Below are 23,012 nucleotides of genomic sequence, written 5' to 3' on the forward strand. Positions count from 1 at the left end.
AGATGCTGGTTTCAGGACTGTGCATTGATTGCTTTTGGAAAATTGCAATTTCAAAGGCCAAGATGAAGTGCTGGCTCTTCCTTTATATTTAAGTGGTTTTGGTCAATATTCAAAAGCCCTGTAATAAGTAATTAGATGAACTTCGTGATTGCTTGAAAATCAAGAATAGTGGTGAGGAGGTTTTTAACTGGTTGAATGAGTTGCATTCACTATAACAAACCTGAAGCTTACATGTATGTACCATATCCTGTTGCTTTGCTGAAGCAGGAATTCAGAGTAAAGAGGATTCTTATAAATAGATAAAATAAAATCATCCGTAGTCCTGTCAAAGAAATGTAGAAATGTGGTATTGCCAGCACACTGATATGTCTGTCTGAATCATACATCTTCCCAACACTTTTTTTTTTCCCTTTCTGTTACCCATCCTCATTTTCACTGTTCTGATCACCTTTTGTAACACTGCCAACTGTGTTCTGGGCTACACAAATATTGGTGGAACTGGGATGAAGTACAAGCAATTGAATTGCTCTTGGTGTAACACCTAACGTCTGCTGAGTGGGGTGGTAGGCAAGTACTCTGTGCTGCTGCTGTTATTTATTGTACACATGCAATTGCAGGTGTGCTAATTTTTTCAACCTGAAGAGGGCCAGAAACTCTGCCAGATACACAGAAGATCCATTTACAGAATTTTGACAGGCTTTTAAAATTTCTTCTGTCCAATATGATATTTAATAGGAAAAGGGAAAGAGCTCAAAGACTTAAAGAAGAACTTGATTGCCAGTAAAGCAATACAGTTGCAGGTTGTCTCCTAGTATGGGCAGCGCTCTGTGAACATATATCTAAATAGTTTAAATAGTCACTGTATCTGCAAACACTCAGCAGTGCTCTAACTCAGTTTATTAATATATCTATGTAGCTGCCTTAGCGATGTTTCAGGTGATTGTTAAATCCTAACTAAAGCATGATAATTGTATTCCTTGGTTAAATTAAAGCCGTGATATCCATTCCTAAGACCTGGAATAATCAGATATGCAAGCTGTTGGTGTGTATGTCCTATTGATTTAATATGCTTCTAATCAGTACATAAAGCTATAGGCCTGCAGTGTTAATTTTTCATATGCTTACAAAGTACCCTTTGATTTTCTGTCACGCGTTAATTACAGCGTTTTGCCATTAAATAGGAAGCTTTGTGTAAACTAATTACTAGGTAATCATTGTCTACCGCAAGCGTGCTGTTTGTACCTTTTATTTTATTCTAAAAATGCACAGATCTCGCAGTCTGGAACCACTATACCTTCCAGCCATTAGCTCTCACTAATTCATAGCATTATTGTGTTAAGATTGTAGGAGTTGTAATTGTTGTGGTATCAGTGCTGTTAATTACCGGAGTAAACAGTTGAAATGGTGCCAAGGTCTATTGTACAAGGCAGAGGAAAGGAGGTTTAAATGTTACTTCCACCATCTGGGGACTGGAGTAGAGGCAAATGCTAGAAAACAGCAGTGAGGCAATATCAGAACTTCAGCTCCAGGGTTTGAGGCCATATGGATCCAGAATATTTTGAATCAATTGAATTTAACTGCCAGTTTTTAGCAATAACAGTGTGGAAGGAGAGGATAAAGCAAGAGCACTAAAGAAATCTGAAATCCGTTAATGTTATCACATGCAATAAAATGCCTGCTTGGATTATTTTAAAAATGTTTATTTTGCTAAAATCCAAAAAAAAGGAACACACAGGCAACTCTAAGAATAAAAGAAGTTTAACTGTGTGCTGTTTGTGAAATGCAGCACGGGTTTTGTCTGACAATTCCTTTAGTGTTACAGCTCAGCAATTTAGATAAAATTCCTGGCAAGTGACTGTGCATTATCTATACGGTGTCTCTTTTCTTTTTGGAATCGCATTGTTTGGAATTCATTATAAGCCTTTCTTTAGTGAAACAAGCCAGAAATGGGGGGGTTGGGGATAGATGACACGACTGAACAAAATTTATAGAGTTTGAAATATAGATAAACAATCCAGTTAGGAAAATCTGAGAGTATCTGAATTGATTGTGCATTTGCAGATATTAATTAAAATTCAGAAAAGACGTGCTCAAATATTACTCATTTCATTTTGTATAAGTATTATCATCCCGAAGTCCTGAACTTACAAATCTTGAAGTAAACGTAGGATTTTTTAAATTATTTTTTAAAGGACTTTTAGAAAAGTATGAAAGCTGTGTAATGTTTTCCTCATTCTGAAGGTACGCTTGGGGAGCCTTGAAAACAAACCGAAGGCCATAATCTTGCCAAATAGATGCTCTTATGCACAAAATGCCAATGCACATAGAGTAGTTTTTGGAAAAGGAAAGCAAACTCTTTAATGAAATTGTCCTCATCCCAAATTAACATGCCGTGCATAAACATGCAGAATTATTTGACAGGCTTGTAGAGCTTTCAAGATCCTCCTCCTGCCTGATTCTTGGTAGCACGGGCTGTAGCGATTTTGTATTTGATTTCCCCACATATATTGTTTTCCGAGATGACATCTACAAAAAGGGATCTCGGCAGCATATTGCTGCTGCCAGTTTAGGAGTGTTCAGAGGAAATAGAAAGGATCTCTCTTTCTAAACAATCCTGGTTTATTTATCTTTTATTGGTCTGTTAGCAGATGTTGAAGCAGTTCAGGGCACAATGTAAACATGTGCTTTTCAATAGAGGTATGGTAAGCAGCAGAGTATACAATGAAACTGAAGCAATTGGGAGGGGTGTTTTGGACTAGGCCAGTATTTTTTGCTTTGTGTGCGCGTGTATGTAGCTGAATTTAGAATTAAAAGAAGTGCTTGATCTTTATATATTGAAATCCTCAGCGTGCAGAGTGACAGCATGAGCCAGAAGAGAAAACCATGGCCCCATGTGGTGTGAAAAAAGGAACAGCAGTTTAAGTGCTGGAAAGTTGAAAGAGAACTAACCTTCTTGTTCTTGTAGTCAAGGAAAGTGGCTGTTTTGTGCTTTTGTATTGAAGCATAGCATATGTGCCTCAGTTTGACAAAAAGCCTCTTGAGTCAAAGCAACCCTAGTCCTGTGTGCTGATCCAAAGCGAAGGCCGTGATAATGAGGGACGGGCTCTCAGGAAGCAGTGAGTAGATAATACTACATAAGTGGAGAATTCTGTGCACTGTTTTCGCCATTCTACTTAATGCAAGTCGCAGCCACGGTGAATCACTTGCCATACAGCTGAAATGGGCCATTAGCTATCAGGGAAAATTGTCTTTGCTACTTTCAGCAGATGGAGCAAATATTTTACAAAGCAATTTTACATACAAAAAACATTTGTGTTACTTGGTAATGATGGCTGTTTTACATGATGTTACCTTCTATCAGAACATACTTTTCCAGCTCATGGAAGGCAAAATTGGCACTTTTTAATTTTGAAATTTGCAGTTTATTATTAAATGCTTGGGCTCTCAATCAGGTTGCAAACTTTTAAGTAGGTAGGGTAATCAGTGTATCATATCCAAAATCATTTCAATTTTTACAATCCTTTCAAATTGTTTTGTTCACTGGGGTAGGTTGTGGTTCTGGCCAGCAGATATCTGTCTGAATTTGAAGAAATTGTTGAATCAGTTTGTTTTGCAAAATAAGAAGGAATTAAACTTATCTGGACTGCAGTCTGAAAGCAGTTACTGGACTCTTCTCTTCTAATATTGCCGTGGTTGCTGATGTTATTGAGAACATAAGAATAAGCTGGGCTGGACCAATTCACATCAAGGCAGCTAGAATAAGTTATCATAGCTCCACTGATCACAATATAAAGGATATACTGTATAAACAGTGTGAATTGTCATAGTGCCATTGAAGTGGCATAAATTGCCATAGCTTCATTGACTTCAGCAAAGCTATGGCAGTTTGTTTTGCTGGGGATCTGTCTGCTGATTTTGTTCTTCTCTGGCCCAGTCAGCTTTACTTACTTGGAAGTTACTTTCTTCACTCTGTTTGCTTGCGAGGTCTAAATAATTTCCTTTCAATCTGATTTTTAGCTAAAAAGCCCCAGGACTTTCTCATGCATTCTGCTCTGCAGCCTCTTTCTGTCCCCAAGTCTTTCTTCCTATTTCTAACTCTATTTCTTCTTTCTATTTATTTACTTATCTTCTCAACAGGCTTTTCTTTGTTGACTGATCTTTCTCGAGAAGATTTCCTTCAGCATATGCCACATTTGGTCCTATTTTTTGTGCAACTGCTATTCCAAAAAAAAGTCTAGAATTCAGCATGCAGAAGGGCAAGAAATTATTTTAGATTTAGAGAGAAAATGTGTAATTTTTTAATACGTATTCAGCATTATAAAAAGATGCAAAACATTTGGACAGCTTTAAAGGTTTCTACGTGACGTAAATAGCATTTAGGCTGCTCAATTTTTACTTGTGCTAAGAAACATCAGCTGAAAGGTTTGAACAAATGCTCCCTATTTACATTGAGCCTATGATTCTGAATTGTTTTGGGCCACATCAAGAGAGAAAACATTGGTAAGCTCTGCTGGAGATACCGTCCAATTTAAATGAAATTAGCCTACAGAGCACTGATCCTTTTAAAAGGTTTGACTCCATGAGTTGAATGTTGGATCTGGGCTTGAATTTGCCTAGTAAAACTCCCTATAATCAGGATTATTGCCTTTTTAGAGCTTACAGTTGCAAAAAAAACTTCAGCTGGAATTCCAGGTGCTGATCCTGAAAAAGTGGTCTCGTATCTCCCTTCTGTGAACACCTGGATTATCTAGGCGTTCCTTGGTGAAAGCACTGTTATGTTGGGTCTGATCTCAAGAACATTTCTCAGATCTTCTTGAATCAGAAGCTTTTACATTTCTGTAAAAGCCCCCATCTTCTTCCAGTAACGTGTTTGGTTTAATGCACGCACCCTTCGCAGTCAGCTAGTACTGAGGGTGCTTTGAACTGCCAGGTGCTCCTGAGCCTGGTGATGGGCATCCCCACGGCCCTACCAGGCATTCTGAGTTTATCCCGAGCTGATCACCCCTTCACATGCTATTTCACCTTATTTAAGCAAGCAAGCAACACTGGGTCGATTGAGGAAGTGCCACAGGAGTCTTGCCTGTCTGATGTCCCTCATGGACAGGCAGTAGCAGCACACGATGTTCCTCTGCAGGTAGGTGAGGTGAATGGGCTCTGTGTCTTGCCAGCAGCCTCCACGTACGAACCAGCTAAGTTTCTCTTCTGAGTTTGGAAGTTCTGCTTGATTTAGCACCCAGTTTAGGGAGCTTTCTTTCACGGCGGTGTGTGATCCGTGAAAACAACTCTGGCTAAAAGGAGTCACAACTGTCCCCAGCACTGCTCCGTGGAATTGGCATGGCTGCCCTAATGTCCCTCAAAATTGTTGCAGTGGGAAATTGTGGCCCAGTTCACATAGCCATTGTTCAATTTTTATTTATACAGGCTTGGTCACAGCACTCTCCAATGCTTCTACGCATCCAGCAGGGATTATTGTTATTTTTTCCCCGTCTAATTCGTCAAAAGCTTTCAGGCAGCCACAAAATACCTCTTCTTTTGTTTGTTTGTTTTTAGATTTCTGTTTAAATTGCTCAATACCCAGTCATTAGATCTCAGGGATGAGAGTCGGTGTGACAGAGGTACTGCTGAATGCACTGACAGGTGCAAACTGATTTGTAGGTCAGCAGCTCCATGACATTCATCATGGCTCAGCTCCTCTCTCCAAAGCTGTATTTATTTTCATTGTGCAACAAACCACCTCATCTTGTGACTTCTTGGCTTAGCAATATTTCAACACAAATACAAACCAAGACAAGGCCAACTGGTATTTGCTCAGTTTTCTGTTGTTTTAGTCAGCTGAGCTATCAAAAACCAAAATTGCTGGTTACAGATTTGTTTTGGGAGGAAGCTATCAGGTGGGACCCAACTCTGGGTAAATTCTGAACTTGGATCTTGCTTTTTATATAGTCCTTTGTTTTTGCTGTAAGGTTAAGATTATGCTTCGCAGTTTGTTGATACACTGACTTAAACCATTTTCAAACATTTTTTTTCAGAGATGTTTAAAGTCAACAACATACTTTTCTCCTTAGTATGTGACATGAGCTCACATAGCCTAGATCACTGTCATACCTAAGCACCTCAATATTTTTATGCATTTTTTCCTCAATTCCACATGATCTAGGGCACAGCAATTATCCCCCTTTTCTGGCTGGACAGCTGAGGCACAGAAAGAAAGTCACTTTTCCAAAGTCTCACCAGGCAGATCACATACAGGAACAAGATGCACCTAGGTCTTCCATATGTGGAGTTGACACCCCAATTATTGGCCCATGCTCATTCTCATTTTTGCTAGATAAATCACAGTATGCTGATTTTGAATTTGTATTTTTGGTTACGTTATATCATGTTTTTCGTGACAAAACCCATCTCTTCAAATTCACTTATCTGGAAAAATAGATTTTTTTTTTTTTCTTATTCTAGATGTTAGCCATAAGGTTTTATCATGTTCCTCCAGAGCTCCCGATAATATGATTGTGGCTTAGGACATTGCTAAGATCAGAGGACAGTTGGTCATCTTCTGAAGCGCTGGATGCTGGAGAGAGAGAATGTAAAACAGAAGCAAAGAGGCCCAGGGGAAGCAGGAGAATGCTTATGAAGCAGCAAGGAAAGGAGCCTGAAGCAATAGAGTCAGGGTGCTTGCACTTTATATGCTCATGTACTTCTGGGACATTTTTGAACAGTAAAGGCGATGCAGTTAGTTTCTGTATTTAATGGGGTTGTTTTGTGTGTGTAATAATATAGTGAAGAACTTGAAACTAGGAAAAAGCTTGTTTATCTCCTATAATATGACTAATCATATTCTACCAAAGATAGAGGCACTAATGCACTTCTGAATTTGTCACAGACTGGGGGGTGCAATAAGAATATCTCCCATTTTAAAAACACTTGTGGTTGATTATTCCTCTCCCCCTTGCTTTTTTTTTGTGACTAGAGGCTGTTTGTGTTATATAACAGCTCAAACATAGAGTCCATAGAAGTATTTCTGGTATATGTGACTATTTCAATATGCTCAGATCCAAAATATAAACAATGTAGAAGTTATTGACTGCTGGTATTGATCCCTAAGCAGTTACCAAGTGCTTAGCATTTTCAGTTGCCAGATCAAATTATTGATATAAATTATAATGAAATAGATGCTGCACTGAAGGTGGGGGGTGGAATTGTCTTTCAGAGAAGGAAAAATTTCAATAGGAGGGAAGAGTAGTAAGTAGAAAAATTAAAAAAGGCTTCCTGACTGTGGGTAAACAGTAACCACATTTTTTTTTTTTTTTTGCCTGTTGGAGGCCTGGTTTTTAATCACCCCACAAGCAGTTTTCATTTCTGTAGTAAAATTGCTTGTGGTTCTATTTAATTTGTTTCTGCAGGAGCCAGCTTTGGTGAAGATCTCCCAGGAGCTGCCGGGCCTTTTAGCACAGCACGTACAGCCAGTCAATGAGAAACGATTCCCTACATGGGAAAAATTCCTCCAAACATTTCTTAGTCAAGGTAAATAAGACTGCAAAGTCGCTGTTAAGTGTTATAAGGAGTAATTATACCATATTGTATGCCATATTCTTGTTAATCTTGGGCCCATTTAAATATTTATCTCCTTTTATTTCTCCATTATGCTTCAAATGTTCATTTACGAATGAATTATAGGCAGCTATTCTATCATTCATATGTCCTATCCAAGCATTTAACCTCTATTAATTCTGGTTTGTCCTTCTTACATAATTCTAACTCAATAAGCACCAACTCCTTAATCCTGGGTTTCTGTACTGGAGGCTGTCACATTTGGCAAAGAACTTCTTTAGAGGATGCTGGCATGTGAGTTTGCACACAGGTGAATGTAAGAATATTTCATCTTTGGCTGTTGGTGAGCATCTGCGAGTCGATTTTCTCTCCCACAGGACTAGGATTCAAGCTATATATGAACTCAGGGTGCTACATATATTGCATAAAGTTAGGCCTGGAGAAAAGCTGAGCTTTCCCTCCAGTGTTTGCTTTTCAAGCAGGTGGGATCACTGCTGAGAATCAGTAATGCAGTGCCTTATTGTCCTTTACAGTCCATTGTTACAGATGCCTAGTTAGACTGTTGCCATGCTCTTTCTTGCCCTCCAGCCAAAGGAACATTAATAAGTTCCAATCTGAGAGCTGGAAGTTTTATTCGCGTGGTGCTGAGAGCTCACCAGGGCTTCCTGCATTAACTCTATTATGGCACCTTTGCATCAGAGCTGACCAGTATCCAACTAGTTTGTCCTAACTAAATGAGTTACGGCATTATATGCAGTAAAAATGCAAATCCATAATGCTAAGCAAATTTCTCTGTGATTTTCCTATGGACAACCATGCTAGGAGTTGTCAGCTTTTCCAGCATTCCCATCTACATACCAAGTTCCTTGTGTGGGTGAATACCAAAAGGCAGACTACGTATCTCAGACCATTGTATGGATGGGAATCTCCAAGAGCAGTTCCCAGCAGGAGACACCACTCCCCAGAGGTCCTGACACTGTCATTTCACTGCTGTTCTGGCCCTGGCGTTTGGCTGCACTGTAGGACAGTCCAGGGTTCATTCATAGTACCCCAAAGCATGCTCCTCCTGTCAGATGTGTGATATAGTTCAAGTTCAGAACTGCTTGCAAAGCATCTGCAGATCGAAGCCGCTGGTTGAACTGTTCAGTGCTATAGTAGCTGAGATCTCTTTCTTTTCTAAGAGATTCATGGGTCCTAGCTATGCTGCTCACATTACATTTATTTACTTGCTCTATCTCCGTAGCAGTCCTCCCTGCAATGTCTGAGCACAATAGGAGCTGGATGGTTTCATTCTGTGCACTCTGAAGAGCGTCGTATGTGAATTTGATTACTAGCTTAACAGCTAATTCATTTCTTACTAGGTGGTGTGATAGAAGCCTTCCCGCTCTCAGAAAATGTCACAAACCTTACAGTGGATATGCTGATAGAGCCAACAGGCGAGATAACAATAGTGTCGTCTGGAGACCAGCTCCATGCTGATGGACCTTTGCGATCATCTGGCACTACCATTCCACAATGTTCTGTTGATCCAGCCGTTCTTAATTCACTCTGCTTAAAAATTGGAGAAACCTGTAAATCGAAAGGAGTGCTCGGTTACTTCTCAGTTGATTTTGTGACTTTCATCCATCCACAAACAATGGAGCAGCAGGTGAGTGGGGCAGATACACTACTTCATAATGTCCCTCTGAGATCAAGAAATGTCTGCTTTCCTACTTGACTCCAAACAATAGTCAGGAGAAAGCTTTGCCCTTTTAAACATTTTATTTCTCAGCGGTGAGGCCTGTGGAGGTAGGTAGACCATGTGGTTATTTTAACAATAACATAAAATTTAGACCTGATCTGCCAGGTGGACCTGAGGAACCTTTTACATCAGCCTGAAGAGAAACAAGCCAACAAAGCCTGAAGGGTTTCTTTCAAAGCTGAATGATTAAAAAAAAAAAAATCTGAATTTTTTCCACTGACTTTTTTTCCCACCTAAATAAGCGTATTTTGCATGAAGCTGGTACTTACAGATGGTGGTCTTATGGGTAAGATCACGTAGTGTATTTTAGTTTTAAAAATGTTCTGAATCTTTTGTGTTTTGCTCAGGAAAAAAAAAAAAAAAAAAAAAAAAGAGGGATTGTTGTACTTTTTGAATTAACCAATGTCTCTATAACAATGCAGATACAGTTTGAGGATGAATCTAAGAAAGAAGTGATATTGACAATTCTTATGCCAAATAGGATGGTAGTGGTGAACGGCTGGGTTTACATTATTTATGGCTAATTTAAGTAGAGAATAGATAAGTAGAGATAGGAAGCAGTCCAGTTATCATGTCTCAAAAAGTTACAGCCCTGAGTCAGGAGTTACTGTCTCTGAGCTGGTACAAAACAGCTGATAGATTCATACCTTGAATTTAAGTTCCCATGTCTTCCAGCTGAACTCACCTTGCAGCCTTTCCCATTGTAAGGTCTCTTGCCTCTATCCAACTATCCTAGGAGTCTTGTGGGAGATTAATATGTAAGAGTTTTACCTTCTTGTGAGTTTGGTTGGTATTGGCCAATAGGCTTGGATATTAAGCCAGGTGTACAAATTCAAAGCATAATGCTAGAAAAAAATAAAGCAAATTCTGGGTGAAGAGGTTGAGCTTTCAGTGTTCAGGTAGTGGCCTTGTGTTTGAAGGATAAAGAAAATGAGATATTTTTAAAAGAAAGTAAAATTGCTATTGGTAGTGATGGATAGTGTTGTTGAGCTTGCTAGGTACAATTGTACAAATTCAAAATTAGTATTTGCATGCAGATGCTCATTCAAGATCTCAGCATCAAGTCTCAATTAATTGTATTTCCAATGTATTTCCCTGGTTTTTAGGTCTTTTGCCGTTGCATGTGCACTCATCTATTTATCTGAGCAAGTTTGTTGTCTTGTACAATCCTCAGTTAGCAAGCTCACTGTTTAAAGACTGTTTAACTGTAAAAGGGAACGTGCCTCTATTTAATGAGATAAGCTGGGATGGCTGGACTTCTTAAAACATGGTGTGGCTACATGCACTTGAATCCGTTTGGGTGTCAGTTTCGCCTAGGCAGCTGAAAATCACAGCTTGTATGGTGTGAGAAAAGGCTCTAAGCACAGGGCTTGTATTTAAAACCCAAGAGTTAGCATATGGTATCTATTGGCAAAAGCTGGCTCTTTGGCAGAGCTATGATAATTGTATTCCATTTTAAGCACAGAGGAGGCTTAAAATCAGACTTTTGGTAACTGATACCACTGTAGGGTGACTGTGGTAAACCAGAGAATCAGAATAAGGTTAGCTTTGAAATACAGATCACAGTTACATTTGACTCCCAACATGTATTTACACAAGCATTGTAATTAGAAGTGTGGATAAGCCATATTGGATAACTTCCACGTAAAGTTGCTTTAAAAAGATTAAAGGCTGACATTCTCACCCACTGAAGTCAATGGGAGTTTTGCCAATCGGTTCACTCAAGCCAGGAGTTCACCAAAATGTAGAAATGCTCCCTAAATTATTAAGGTTGTGATGCTTCCTGGCATGACCAAGGACATATTAAATCTATCAGTGTTTCTTTTGGTCTCATTCTTCCTGTTTGTTCTGTCTTGATTTTCTTCCCTTGTTTCCAATTGATTCTACCTTAATATTTTCTGTTTGTCAGCATGTACGACAACTTTAACATTATTTAAGCACAGGTTTTTAAATTTAACTAGATATAGAGGCAATTAATGATGCCATCTGTCTTGTGAGAGAGAGATTACACAAAAGATTGTGCTCCTGAAAGCACTATTTTTTTGGCAAACAAGAAATCCTATTAGACTCTAAGAACATTTGCTCACTAATTTCAGAAGCTCCCATTTTAATGCAGTAGCTGAGAGGCTCAGATACATTTCCCTGGAAGTATAGTATACTTAGGCATTCTTTCAGAGTTATATTTTATGGAAAATATCAACTGATACATGATATTTTCAGTAAAACGAAAAATTAAATATATCATTGAACATCTGTTACCAGTACAGTCTGAGTATTTAAATACTTAAAAATCCCTGAAACCTTCATAAAGTTACATGAGACATAAATACAACTCTTTAAGAAATTTGAAGGGCCAAATAAGTGAAAATGTATTTCTGCCGTTGTGGACTGAGCAGGCACATGCTGCAGTGCCTGGCCTCACACTTACAAACCCTGTGTGCTTGGGCAAAGGGGACTCTGGAGCGGATAAGCATGTATTTGAGTTTCAGGCTCTTCATTCTGAAAGCCTTTAAAAATCTATATGCCATGTTTATAAGCATAAAATTAAATTTGGTATGAACAACGAGGTACTGCTTATATTTTTAAGGCTGCGCCTGTTAGAGAGTATGTTCCTTCAACATACTGTTTCCTTCTACGTGTCGTTGTGATATTGTGTCCCCGTGGAGCGATAGAAGCAAACAGACTCTGCATGATGGATAAGTAACAGTGCGTGGCTGTCCTACAGGCAATTCCAAGGGAAAGCTGGAAGGAGCATAGAAATGAGACAGTAATCCCTGTCTGGGTGAGGGTAGAGCTTTGTGCCTGCCAGACACGGCGGTATCTTTAATCTCTTGCAGTTTTTGGTGTCTGTCTAACAGGAGACAAGAGGGATGCTGCTCAGCTCTTCCTTGGGTTATGACAGAACTGGATGAGGTCGCAGTTTGCAGCCACAGCACTGTGGGAGGATCTAACCCCTGGCAGATTGTCTGCACACCCGCACTGCAGTCTCCTGGACGTTGCACTTTACTTGTAGCACACCATTGTTTGCTTTTTTTTTTTTTTTTTTGTACAGCTAAAGCCTGAAGGGAGGGAGCTGAACTTCTCCAAGGCTCGGCTTGGAGTCGCAGCGCTGGGCTAGCTGAGGAAGGCAGCGAGGATGCTGATGGCATCGCCTCTGCTCTGTCTGCCCCGGAGTGCTCTGTGGGGGCGAGCAGGTGAAGGCATCCAGGGGACTACATGCCCGCTGCCACCAGCCTCCTGGCTGCGAGGGGCTGAGAAAGCTGGGGCATGGTGAGCTGCTCCGCTCGCCTCCAGCATCCGCTTCCATCTCGGTTATCAGCAGCTGCAGCTTGCTCCCTAGGGGAAGGCAGGTGGAGCCACGCCGTTCTCAGTGTCTTGGGGAAAACAGGGAGGAGAAACATCAGGTGCTTAACTCGGACTGAGTCACTTCTGATTCCCACTCAATTCTCCAGAACTGATCTCTGAGAGCAAGGCCTTGACCCTTTGAAGTGAAGCCCTGCACAGTATTGACTGAATGCTTCTCGGATCCCATCCTGACAAGGAGTTGCACCTAAATAAGTCCATTTAATTGAGTGGGACTGTTTGAATGCATAAACTTACGTCCATGGATTTGTGGGCAGATAATTTGGAGAAGTGGGGTCGTAAGTCACCTTTTTCATTGGTCTCATAGATTGCACAGCCCCATACCTTTTGCAGCGTTAGCAAGAGCGCTGTGTTAAGTTGTCTACCAGGGAAGAAAAGGATAATATCTTCCTGAATGCTCATGAAAGAGAAATCTTGAGATGGCACTACGAAGAACTGGGGAGGCCCAGGGGGGTGTTCCCATCCCCATCCATCCTGCTCAGCCCTGGCATAAAAGGGCCCCGAGGAGGCATCAGGGCTGACAGCCTCAGCCCCATGGGCAGGTCTGAGGTTAGGAAGAGGGAACTGGAGCAGACCTCACAGACCTCTTAGCCCATCGGTCAGCTCTGTCGCTATAATTTAGGTAATGCTTTGAGGGATGCTTTCGGTGGGATGCCGCCTTCTGTATTCACGTTTGCATCCTAAAATTATTCCCAGCGTTTCCCTACAGAATGTAGTAGTGTTATTTCCAAACAAGAGACACAGTTTTCTCGTTAACCACCTTCCAGTCCTGAATTCAGCAGGATAGAGTTTAGGGCCAGTTTTTGGGCCCTAAAATTTCTCAGCCAGCACCAGACCATCCCAGCAGCTGCCACGAGATGGCAGCCGGTTAAGATCCTGTCTGTGGTTGCAGCCGAAATAATCAATTCTATTGTGAATTTTAAAAGTCATAAAAGAAGCTCTATTTTCAACACCCAAGTAGCATTAATATTTTACTAATTGACATTTTTACAGTGTCATTCAACCACTTCTTTAAAAATAGCAGGTGCGCTCTTTACAATAATGCAGACATCAATACTAGATGCAGATAAAACAATTATACTGGAGAAAGAAAAGCTATAATTTAGTAACTGTTTAAGAATTTATGTTTCCCTCCCTTCTCAAGTTTATGCTTTAAAGCTGAAGCATTTTTATGGTAGTAGTAAAGAATTACACTATAATTGTGACTCTGCTCACTTGAGATGTCTCTACCACGAAGCACAGGCTCGTCAGCTGCGCATGCTCCAGGAGAGCATCTCCTGGCAGCACTTGGCAGCCTGTGTAAAAGGCAGCAATTCCAGACTTGATCATATTTCCTCGGACAAACAGCCAGTAAGTCTTGTAAGATGTATTTCTAACTGGTTTTTATCCAGTGGTAGGATTCTGGAAAACCCTAATCTATGTTTTGAGATCTAAAATCTTAACTAGTGCTTCTACTTTTTCTTTTTGACTCCAAGTCAGTATAAAATCACAAATCTGATTACCTTTGAACTTTCGTTTGTTGCTTGAAAATCAAGTATCAGTTCTAGACTTCACAAGTGGACTCTGTTCCAGTTGGTTTCTGAACACGTACTTTAAATAGTGTATGTTACACTATTTGCCATGCAGTTCTGTAAGGATGTGATGTTAAATACCTGTGACTGCATAAATGCACTTATTATATATCCTCAGATAATGAGGATGGACTGAAGTATTTTAGCTATTTGTTAATTTTTATGATTCTATCACTCTTTTAGCTTTACTTAAACTTGAACTTTGCACAGGCCTTCTTCTGATTTACTGGAGGAAATGATAATTCAGCTGGTTAGTAATTGCCTGACCTCCACAGGCGTTGCTTTATAAACTATGGAAATACATTCATTAAAACACACACACACACAGAGCCCCAGCTCAGACTTTCAAGGCATTCTATAAGCTTTTGCCACTCATTTTATATTACTTTGAAGGAAAACTTGTTGCAGTCCTGTAGATGGTATTAGAGTTGAGTCTAAACAAATTTTCTAGTCTGTTCAGAGAACAGCCTAAACTAAGAAATAAGTCTGCTATGTCTTCTCTTCTGCCTGTGCGAGCTCTGTGGAGCTGTTGGACTGCTTTAAAGACTACATGCCACAAACGTAGACTTGGGTTGATGTTTCTAAGAAATGGGTTTTGTGTGTTTTGTTTTGTTTTTGTTTTTTTTTTTTTGCTTGTTTGTTTTTTTTTGATAGACTCCAGTAACAGCTACTAGTCTAAGTTCTGAGACTAAGTGAAAAGCCTTTAATAGATTTCAGTAGGCTCACATCCCAGTGAGTAGATGTTTTAGTTGTCTGCTAGAAATGCCACGTCCTGCTTGTTTCACAGCTCTGTCAGTGCGGAGCTGAGAGGATAGCCCTCCCTTTGAAACTGAAACCCTGCTGGAAAACATTTTTCCTGCTCTGCTGTAACACTATGCAGCGGTAGAAACTACATCAAGATCTGTTCTTCACTGCTTTTATCTGATGCTGTGTAGTTTTTCTGCAGAGCTCATGTAGTTTCACTCTCACCTTGCCCTCCCTGACATTTGCATCAACTGTTTTTTCCTTTCAGCTGTTTTAACGTTTCGCAGTTTGCACAGACATTAATAGCCTGCCTGAGCTCCTTCTCCTAGTTATGAGTGGTCAGAAATGATGAGTGCCCTTTCATTTGCCATATACAATCTAGTGCTACAAAGCATGCAGGGAACCAGCGAACACTTGGGTGAAGCCTTCAGTGAAGCCAGTGATGGTGGGAGCAGTGCTGGAGGTCTGTAAATGGTACACCTTCCTCCTCACCCAGTGCTCTGCCTCTGAGCTGCAGGAGGAGCCAGCTGTGGCATCAGCTCTGCTATGAAAGCCTCCTGCATCCTTCACAGAAACTATTCTTTCAGCTGAGGACTTGTGTCTCTTTCTGGGGTGATTGGTGCCACTGTTATTAATGCTGCTTTCTTCTCCACCATACTTCTTTTCTGTGCCTACCTCTTTGCTCACACCCTATATGATGCTTCATTAAGCCTGGCCAGCAGTAGCAGGACTGCAGAACTGGAAGAAGCAGCCAAGCTGAGAGCTTCCCATGCTCTGACATTTTAGTATGGCAAAAGAAGCAGAAGAAAGCAGTAGGTATGTTTAAGTTACATTGCCCGAGTTGCTTTTGTCTATATGATGTGTCACTCTACCCTATTCTTACTCTGACCTTGGATGTTTTTCTCACTTTACTCTTCTCCATGTCTGCAGTTGATGGCAGCTCCAGCTGTACTGATTTAGCTTAGCCTCTGCATGCAAAACAGCACTTGCAAAGCAGTGGAAATATGTGAGTTTGGCATGAGTCTGGTAACTTCTCCACAGAAAATGAGAAGTCATCAACTATTGAGCCCACCTAATTAGAATTCTTTAGATGCAGATATAAAGGATTCTGGTGCTTTTTTCTTTGTTTATTACAATTAATTTTAGGTCATTACACTCAGGGGACACCTGCTAACTTCAATATGGTCAACATGTGCTTAGTATGATATAATGCGCTCCCCCTGTCCATTTGGGAGTATATATTGATATATTATTGGTGAAAGGTGCTGATAAAGCCAGCAAACAGATGTCCACTGCCTAGTTCCAGAATAAGAGCACTATAAGCAGCTGCACAGCAATTGTCTTACATGGCTCCACCAAACAAACGCAGGCCTGCTGAACTTCCATCCTTGCTTGAGACTACAGGAAGTGCTGCTTGGTGTTGATTGGGACAATTTTGCAAAGAACGCTTTTGACCTTCAGAAACTGGAATGGGACTTAGAGATTGTTCCACTGAAGAGTTCAGTCAGCTAGCTGCTAATGGTCTGGCCTGCATTTGTACTAATAAAATGGAAAAAAATTGTCCTGTTCAAATACCATGAACATGAAGTTGCCCAGGCCCTGTGCCTCTCCTGTTTCTGTAGCAGTACAAAGGGAATTTAAAGGTTATTTCTGGATTTCCATGGCAAAAGGGAATCCCCTGCTAGGTTAAAGCTGGAATCTCATGCCATCTGATCCTTCTTTCTCCCCACATTAGTGATGGTCTGGGACACATCCAGGGCAGAAAGGGACATGGCTCCAGTGCAGTGTTCTGCAATATTCCCGAGCCAGCAAAAGCATCCTTGGGGGTGATCCCAGCTGGCACACATTAATGACCATTTGGCTGCTTCAACTTGCAGTAGGGGTGGTTCAGCCTCCGGCTCCGGCCCAGAATGCGAGGAGGTGGACAGGTGGCTTGCAGCCAGGTTTGCCTTCCTCGTGCTCAGGGCTGGGGAGACCCACACCCAGGATTTAAAAAAGCAAAAACCACGATGAATTTACCAGTGTGGAATGTAACCATGACTGATGTTTAAGTAGGTATTAATGAAAAGAGTAGCAGGCAGGACCGGGGAGGGCACCTTCCTTTTTTACATGGCAGGGCCATCAGCCCCCCCTGCTGATGTGAGCTGTTTTGTAGGCAGTGGTACGAGGCTGAGATGATGAAGCCACGTCCAAAGCAACTAACTGGTGCACTCTGAAAGTAAACAGAAACCTCAAACTGGAATTTGGCCATTCTTATAATTTGCAGCATGAAATTTTCCATGCTAAGAGGTCTTTCTCCTCTTGTGTGCTATAGCCCCTTTCTTGGGCAGGGGTGAGGCTGGAGCTACATCCCTGTGCAGGGGGCATCCTGTAGGGCTCCCTGTGCCTTCTCGGGGACTAGGAAGGTGCAGTCAGGTGTTAGGGCCAGGTTGGCGTGCTGGGTTTTTGTTCAGGTTAAGTGAAATGCATCACACAAGTAATTAAAGGGACTCTTCCCTGGATGTGAAATTAAAGCAATGCCATTGGCACGTACTTTAATTTTAGTTAGTGACAACATGGGATGTGTTGAGTAGCTTTTGCAAAATATATGTGCTATCCCATGTTCTGTGTGGTTTGTCTGTGTCTCTACCAGGGCGTGATGAATTTGGCTTGTGATAATGACTGTTTAATTTTGACAGGCTGCATTTTCTAAGACTTTATCTGCTGTTAAATACCAGTCCGTTCTCTACACACTGCCAGAACACAAGCCTTGTATTTATCCACAGTGCAGATACACTACTGTCACACTACATCTTTGGTTAGCTTTCATGGGTTTTGCATCTCAGCCACTTTCTGGTCCACTTGCAGCCTAAGTTGCCTTCTGCCCCTCTGCTCGTGCAGCGACAAAGCTCCCAGATAGTGTGGGTATTGACTTTGAGGGCAGATGTGGTATTGGGGTCTGGATTAAGAACGACCAGTTCATTTTTTCCTGAGCTGGATCGTCCTTGGATGTCCAGGCTTTTCAGTTGTCCCTGCTCTTCTCACATAGCCTGGCCATCTCTTTCTGGGGACAAAGCTTTAAGTGAGACTCCAAAATACGGCTCAGGCAAGGTTCAAGGCACGTTTTGCTGTTACTGATCTGTTGATAATATTTATGGAAATTAATGTAGCACTTTTACTGCGTGCACGGTTTAAAATTACTACTTAGTTACTGGAAAGGTTGGCACATACTGGAAAAGTACAAATTGATATGAAAGTTCCTTTCTGTCTTGCAGAAGTGATGATAAAGAATAAATTATTGAAGAAAATTAAGCATTGTAATTGGGGAACATTCCCTATTACTAAGTAAAGCCAGCTATTTGCATCCGATTTGCATTTTATACCATGCAGCAGGAAATATTTAAGTTGACAAATAGGATATTTAATACAGCAACAGATACTTGGCAGTTAGTTATTAACAACTGTTACTGATGTGATTTATTCACCATTATAAAAAGGGCATTACTATGTGAATATGATTCAGAAATTAACTCCAGTTTACCAAGAGGCCTTGACTGCCTGACCTCTTAATATCCTTATAATGATGCCATTTAACATTCAAAGGCTTATTCAAGTCATTCACTGCTAGATTTGTTTTAAAGGGGTTCACTGTAGGGCAGATATTTGCGTGCGTTAACATTTCTCATTGGTGTAGTAGGCACAAGCATTTTTTAAAAGGGAAAAACTCATGGGGAAAACCATGCTCGGGTTGTTGGGGGCGGAGGAGCCTTGCAGGAGCAATCCGTGGTGCTTCCTTCTGCTACGCCCTCGACGCGGACTGGCTCCACAAATCTTGCATGAATTCCACAAGCTTTGATGCTTGGGTATAACTGGACTGGCTCCACAAAGGTGCTTTAACTCCCCCTGAGCAAAGTGGGGTTTCAAGCCTCAACCCTTCTGGAGCTGGGCACCAGCATCCTGCCTGTATTCATCTGCACTGGCAAATGCCAAGTGTGCCCAGAAGCCCAAGAGGCTGAGGAATTCAGCTGCTCATACACTGCAGACTGGCCATGATTTTAGCTGCAAGGCCAGCCTCCTGCACCTTGAAGTAGACCAGCCACCCACGGCTGGGTTCCCTGGCTGGAGAATCACAGAATCACAGAATTATCCCTTTACTTTTTCTAATTCTTGCTAAAATCTTGGCAGTACAGGTAGCTGTTTTCTCCTTAGCCTTTCAGTTTTCACTGAGAATTTATTTTTTGAAGCCACTTAGGAATTCTGATCGTTCCAGTTTGGAAGGGATGCCCCAGCACAAGGAAACCATAAGTACGCATTATCAGCATGCAAAAAAATAAAGGCATAGATGACAATTGCTGGGTTTCACCTTTCTTGTTCTGTTTCTTAATGCACCTGTTTGTGTTTCATTAGGTATGGGCAACAGACCTTGACCTTTGCTATAGTGACCAGCTGGCCTTGACTCAGCTCATGTTGTATGTGACAGATGGAAACCTGGATTGTCGCTCTAGCCTCTTTGAAGTACCTCTTGGATCGAAGAAAATGAAAAGCCAATGTACTCAGCATAAGGAGACAAAAACTGTAAGCAGTGATTTGTTTACAAATCAAATTATTGATATAAATTACTGCACAGTCAAAATCCGTCCTAGATCACTCCTCTGAAGGAACTCAATAGCAAAATTGCTACTTTTAGATTTTAGAAGGTTAATAAAGTAAACAGGATACTATCGCATTAGAAATTAAAAAAAAAAAAAAAAAAAAAAGGGTTCTGGATGCCTATGGGTACCTGATTATTTATCTCTTTTTTATCAGACACGGAATTGTGGTAGCAACTAACTTCTAAATATTTTACATAGCTTTCAAGTTATAAAAAATTCTCTGTTGGTTAAGCATTGCAAGAAACAGAAAGAGGTGAAAGCACTGCTCTGACTATGGGAGTTACTTAAAAGCAGTCAAGCAGAAATATGAGCCTTCAGCTCATGAGCTCTGACTGGGAATTAGAAGTGAGAGCACTGAAGTTCTGTCCCAGCTTTGTGCCTTCGTGCACACAGCTGAAGGTGAAACAATCAGGGCTATAACCACAGAAGGATCTGAACACACAAATCCCTCCCAGCTCTCACTTGAGTTAAACCCAAATGTTGGTTCTCAGTTCACTCAGTTCTGCATAGCACTGGAGCCATCTAACTCTTCGGTGTTAATAATCAGAATTAATATTCAGAATTAATTATGGACACAGCCGTTTGAACAGGGAGGAAAAACTCATAGTGCCCTAACTGATGTGAGTTCCCTAAGCAGGAGTATGCAGCTGGACTCCCTCTTGCTTGCTCTCTCTGGACCTGAGTTATGAAGCCCAAGGGGAATAAGCCGTGAAGTCTCCCCTGCTTGATCTTACTGCTCTCTGTTGAGAGCTGAGATTCACCTGCACTCAGTGCCATGCATTGTGCATGGAAAGGCACTTGGGGCTCTCTCTGGGTACTGCACACATGAATTTAAATAAAATGATATTTGCGTATTGCTTTGAAACCCATGTAAACACACTGTCACAGAAGCATGGCTAACATATGACTCTTGCTTGGTGATCTATTTATTAATTTCGTTATTGGTGCAGGACTTAACATGGCTTCTCAACCTAGACTGTCCCTCTTTAAAGGGAAAAAAGGCTTTAGAAAAGTCAGAGCATAAGAAACGTATGTATATGTACATAGAGATATAGATGTAAGACAGATGCTGGTTTCACACATCCTGACTGAAGAGTCCCAACTCCCTTTTCTTGTACAAAGAGCAGGAATGTAGCACCATTCCAAAAATGTCTGGAGCTGTAATTCAGAGGTTAATGAGCTCTTGATCTATTGTTCTTGTCAAGCAACCACTTTTAGTTGGAGAGAAGTAAATTAGATATGATTAGTCCCAGTAGTACAAGTTTTAGAAATGAAAAGTAATCAAGTAGCAACTTTTTTAATTAAAATTCTGTCAGAATTAACATAAATTGTCACTGTATCCTTTATTTTTCTTCTTTCTTTAATTCTGAGGTTTTTATCTCCTTAAGAGTTAACTACAAAGATACTGTTCTGTCTGGAAAGTATCTTTAGGGAAAAAAACAAACAAACGAAGAGACAAATGCTTTTACAGCACATGATCTGTAATGAATGATTAAGTAAAACACTTTGTGTAAAATTATGATGTTAATAATGATTCTGTCCCTTTTAATTTATTATATATTCTCAGTCCTAGTAGGTTTGATTTTGATAAAACGGAGCAGCAACTCAGTTTGTGTGATGATTTTATTTTTAGAAATCCTTCTTTGAAAGAACAAATTTCCTAGATACTGCTGCTACTGTAATTATGTACAAAACCAATCACTCATTATAGTTAGGATACATTATCTTCTAGACAGATGAGGCTAAATAAGCAACACATTAATAATTCATACTGCAGTTCATTATGCATGTGTATGCATGCTTTGTAGCTGAAATAAGCACCTCATCAACCTGATGCCAACCCTTAAACAATAGTTCTGTGTTATTGCAGCCACATTCAAGTTTACGCTTGTTAAACTGCTACTTGGATTATTTTATCAAGCATTCATTTATTTGTGGTCCCCTACTGCAGAGAACAGATTTTGGAAGCTCCTTTTTTAAGTTAATGACTTGAGCAATGGGTGTTATTAATTCTCAGAATATTATAAACATGATTAATTTTCAGGCAGAGATGTATTATATAAGGATTTCAACTATGTCAACTTAAATGAGTCAATGTCAAAACAAATATCATTTTAGAAAAAATACTGTAAATTACACGCTTCAATGTGCAGTATCCCCACTCTGAACAAACAGTCCGGTATTAAAAAGATCACAGGAAAGGCTCATTTTAGGAGAACAGCTCTATTCAGTTCTGTGCAATGCAACATCTCTATTCTTTTGAGCATTGATAGAGTTTAAACTAAAATGTTGCACTGAATTTTATCCGTGGCATGCACTCTGCTGGTATCAGCTGAATAGCTCCTTGGAGGCACTGGGCAGGGTCTATTTGAAGACTTGCTGGAAAAATGATACTCACAGGAATTGCATCCTCAATCTTGGAGAAACCCACTTGAAATTTGGCTTTAGAGAAACTGTTGAAAATCTTTTATCCTTTGGCAGAAACTTCGTATTGTTCACCTTAGAATTTCTGCTACCAAGAAGAGCTGGCTCTAGAACAACACAGTGTTCTGCAGGGCAGGATGCATTCAGAGGGTCCTGACAACAGACACTTAGAATGATTTCACAGGGCTTAGCTGCTAGTGAATTTGTGAAAATGGCAAAATGTGGCTCATAAAAAGTAATTCTGTAGACTTCATCTATGATAAACAGTTTTATGCACAGTGTCAGGTGAGGATTTACTTTTGCTGCATAGAAATGCCTATGTTCAATGCACGTTGCTATGAACAGGGATTCCTCCAAAAGGAGTCAATGGTCTTACTCCATGCTACTTAGAAAAAAATGTTTATTTAGATAGCAAATTGTTAGTTTCTGATATAAAATGTCATGAAAACAGAGAATCTTGTATTGTTTTCTTCAGCCTTCTCCAGGAAGCAACCGCTGTGCAGTAGTGAGCAGTCAACTGAGGCACTCCAGTCTTTCCGTAATCTACTATAATGTTCTCCTCCAGATGTGTAAAGCTCACGGTGTGGGATTTGACCTCCAGGTATAAGCAGGAAAGATTAGAAAACATGATGTTCACTCTGCATAATTTTTGTATGTAAATTCTAATATGCTGAAACCACTTAGCACAATGTAAAGTTCAAGTGTACTGTTTAGCATAATATAACGTTTGAGTGTTCTATTAGACTAAAAACAGAGCAAGGTGTTTGCTCAAGAGTTATACTCAAGAGGACTTGTAAGAGTAAATCAGAATTGATTTGATTTTAAATTGTTTTCATGATGCTAATTAATGAACTCTAAATCGCATAAAAGTCTTCAGCAGTTCCTGTAAAAATTAGGCTAACATTATAACACTTAGCCTACTTTAGCTGGGATTTGAGTCTTGAAGAGCTGCAGTACTGAGATACATCACCTGCTTTTTGGCTTCTGACT

General features: G+C 40.4%; 1 protein-coding gene across 1 annotated transcript in view; it reads left to right on the top strand.

The window, feature by feature from the left end:
• The window catches only part of IQCH (IQ motif containing H), a gene marked incomplete at its 5' end in the record, with an annotated part of 65,536 nt that overhangs the window by 36,885 nt on the left and 5,639 nt on the right, over positions 1-23,012 (top strand). The window contains 4 exons of the mRNA XM_082769171.1: positions 7,401-7,521; positions 8,910-9,196; positions 19,354-19,521; positions 22,498-22,623. Of these exons, the coding sequence (XP_082625297.1) occupies positions 7,401-7,521; positions 8,910-9,196; positions 19,354-19,521; positions 22,498-22,623 (702 nt within the window). The remainder of the gene's footprint in view (positions 1-7,400; positions 7,522-8,909; positions 9,197-19,353; positions 19,522-22,497; positions 22,624-23,012) is intronic.

Source organism: Aythya marila (genome assembly GCF_965140915.1).
Source record: "Aythya marila genome assembly, chromosome: 11".
NCBI classification, from domain to species: Eukaryota; Metazoa; Chordata; class Aves; order Anseriformes; family Anatidae; genus Aythya; species Aythya marila.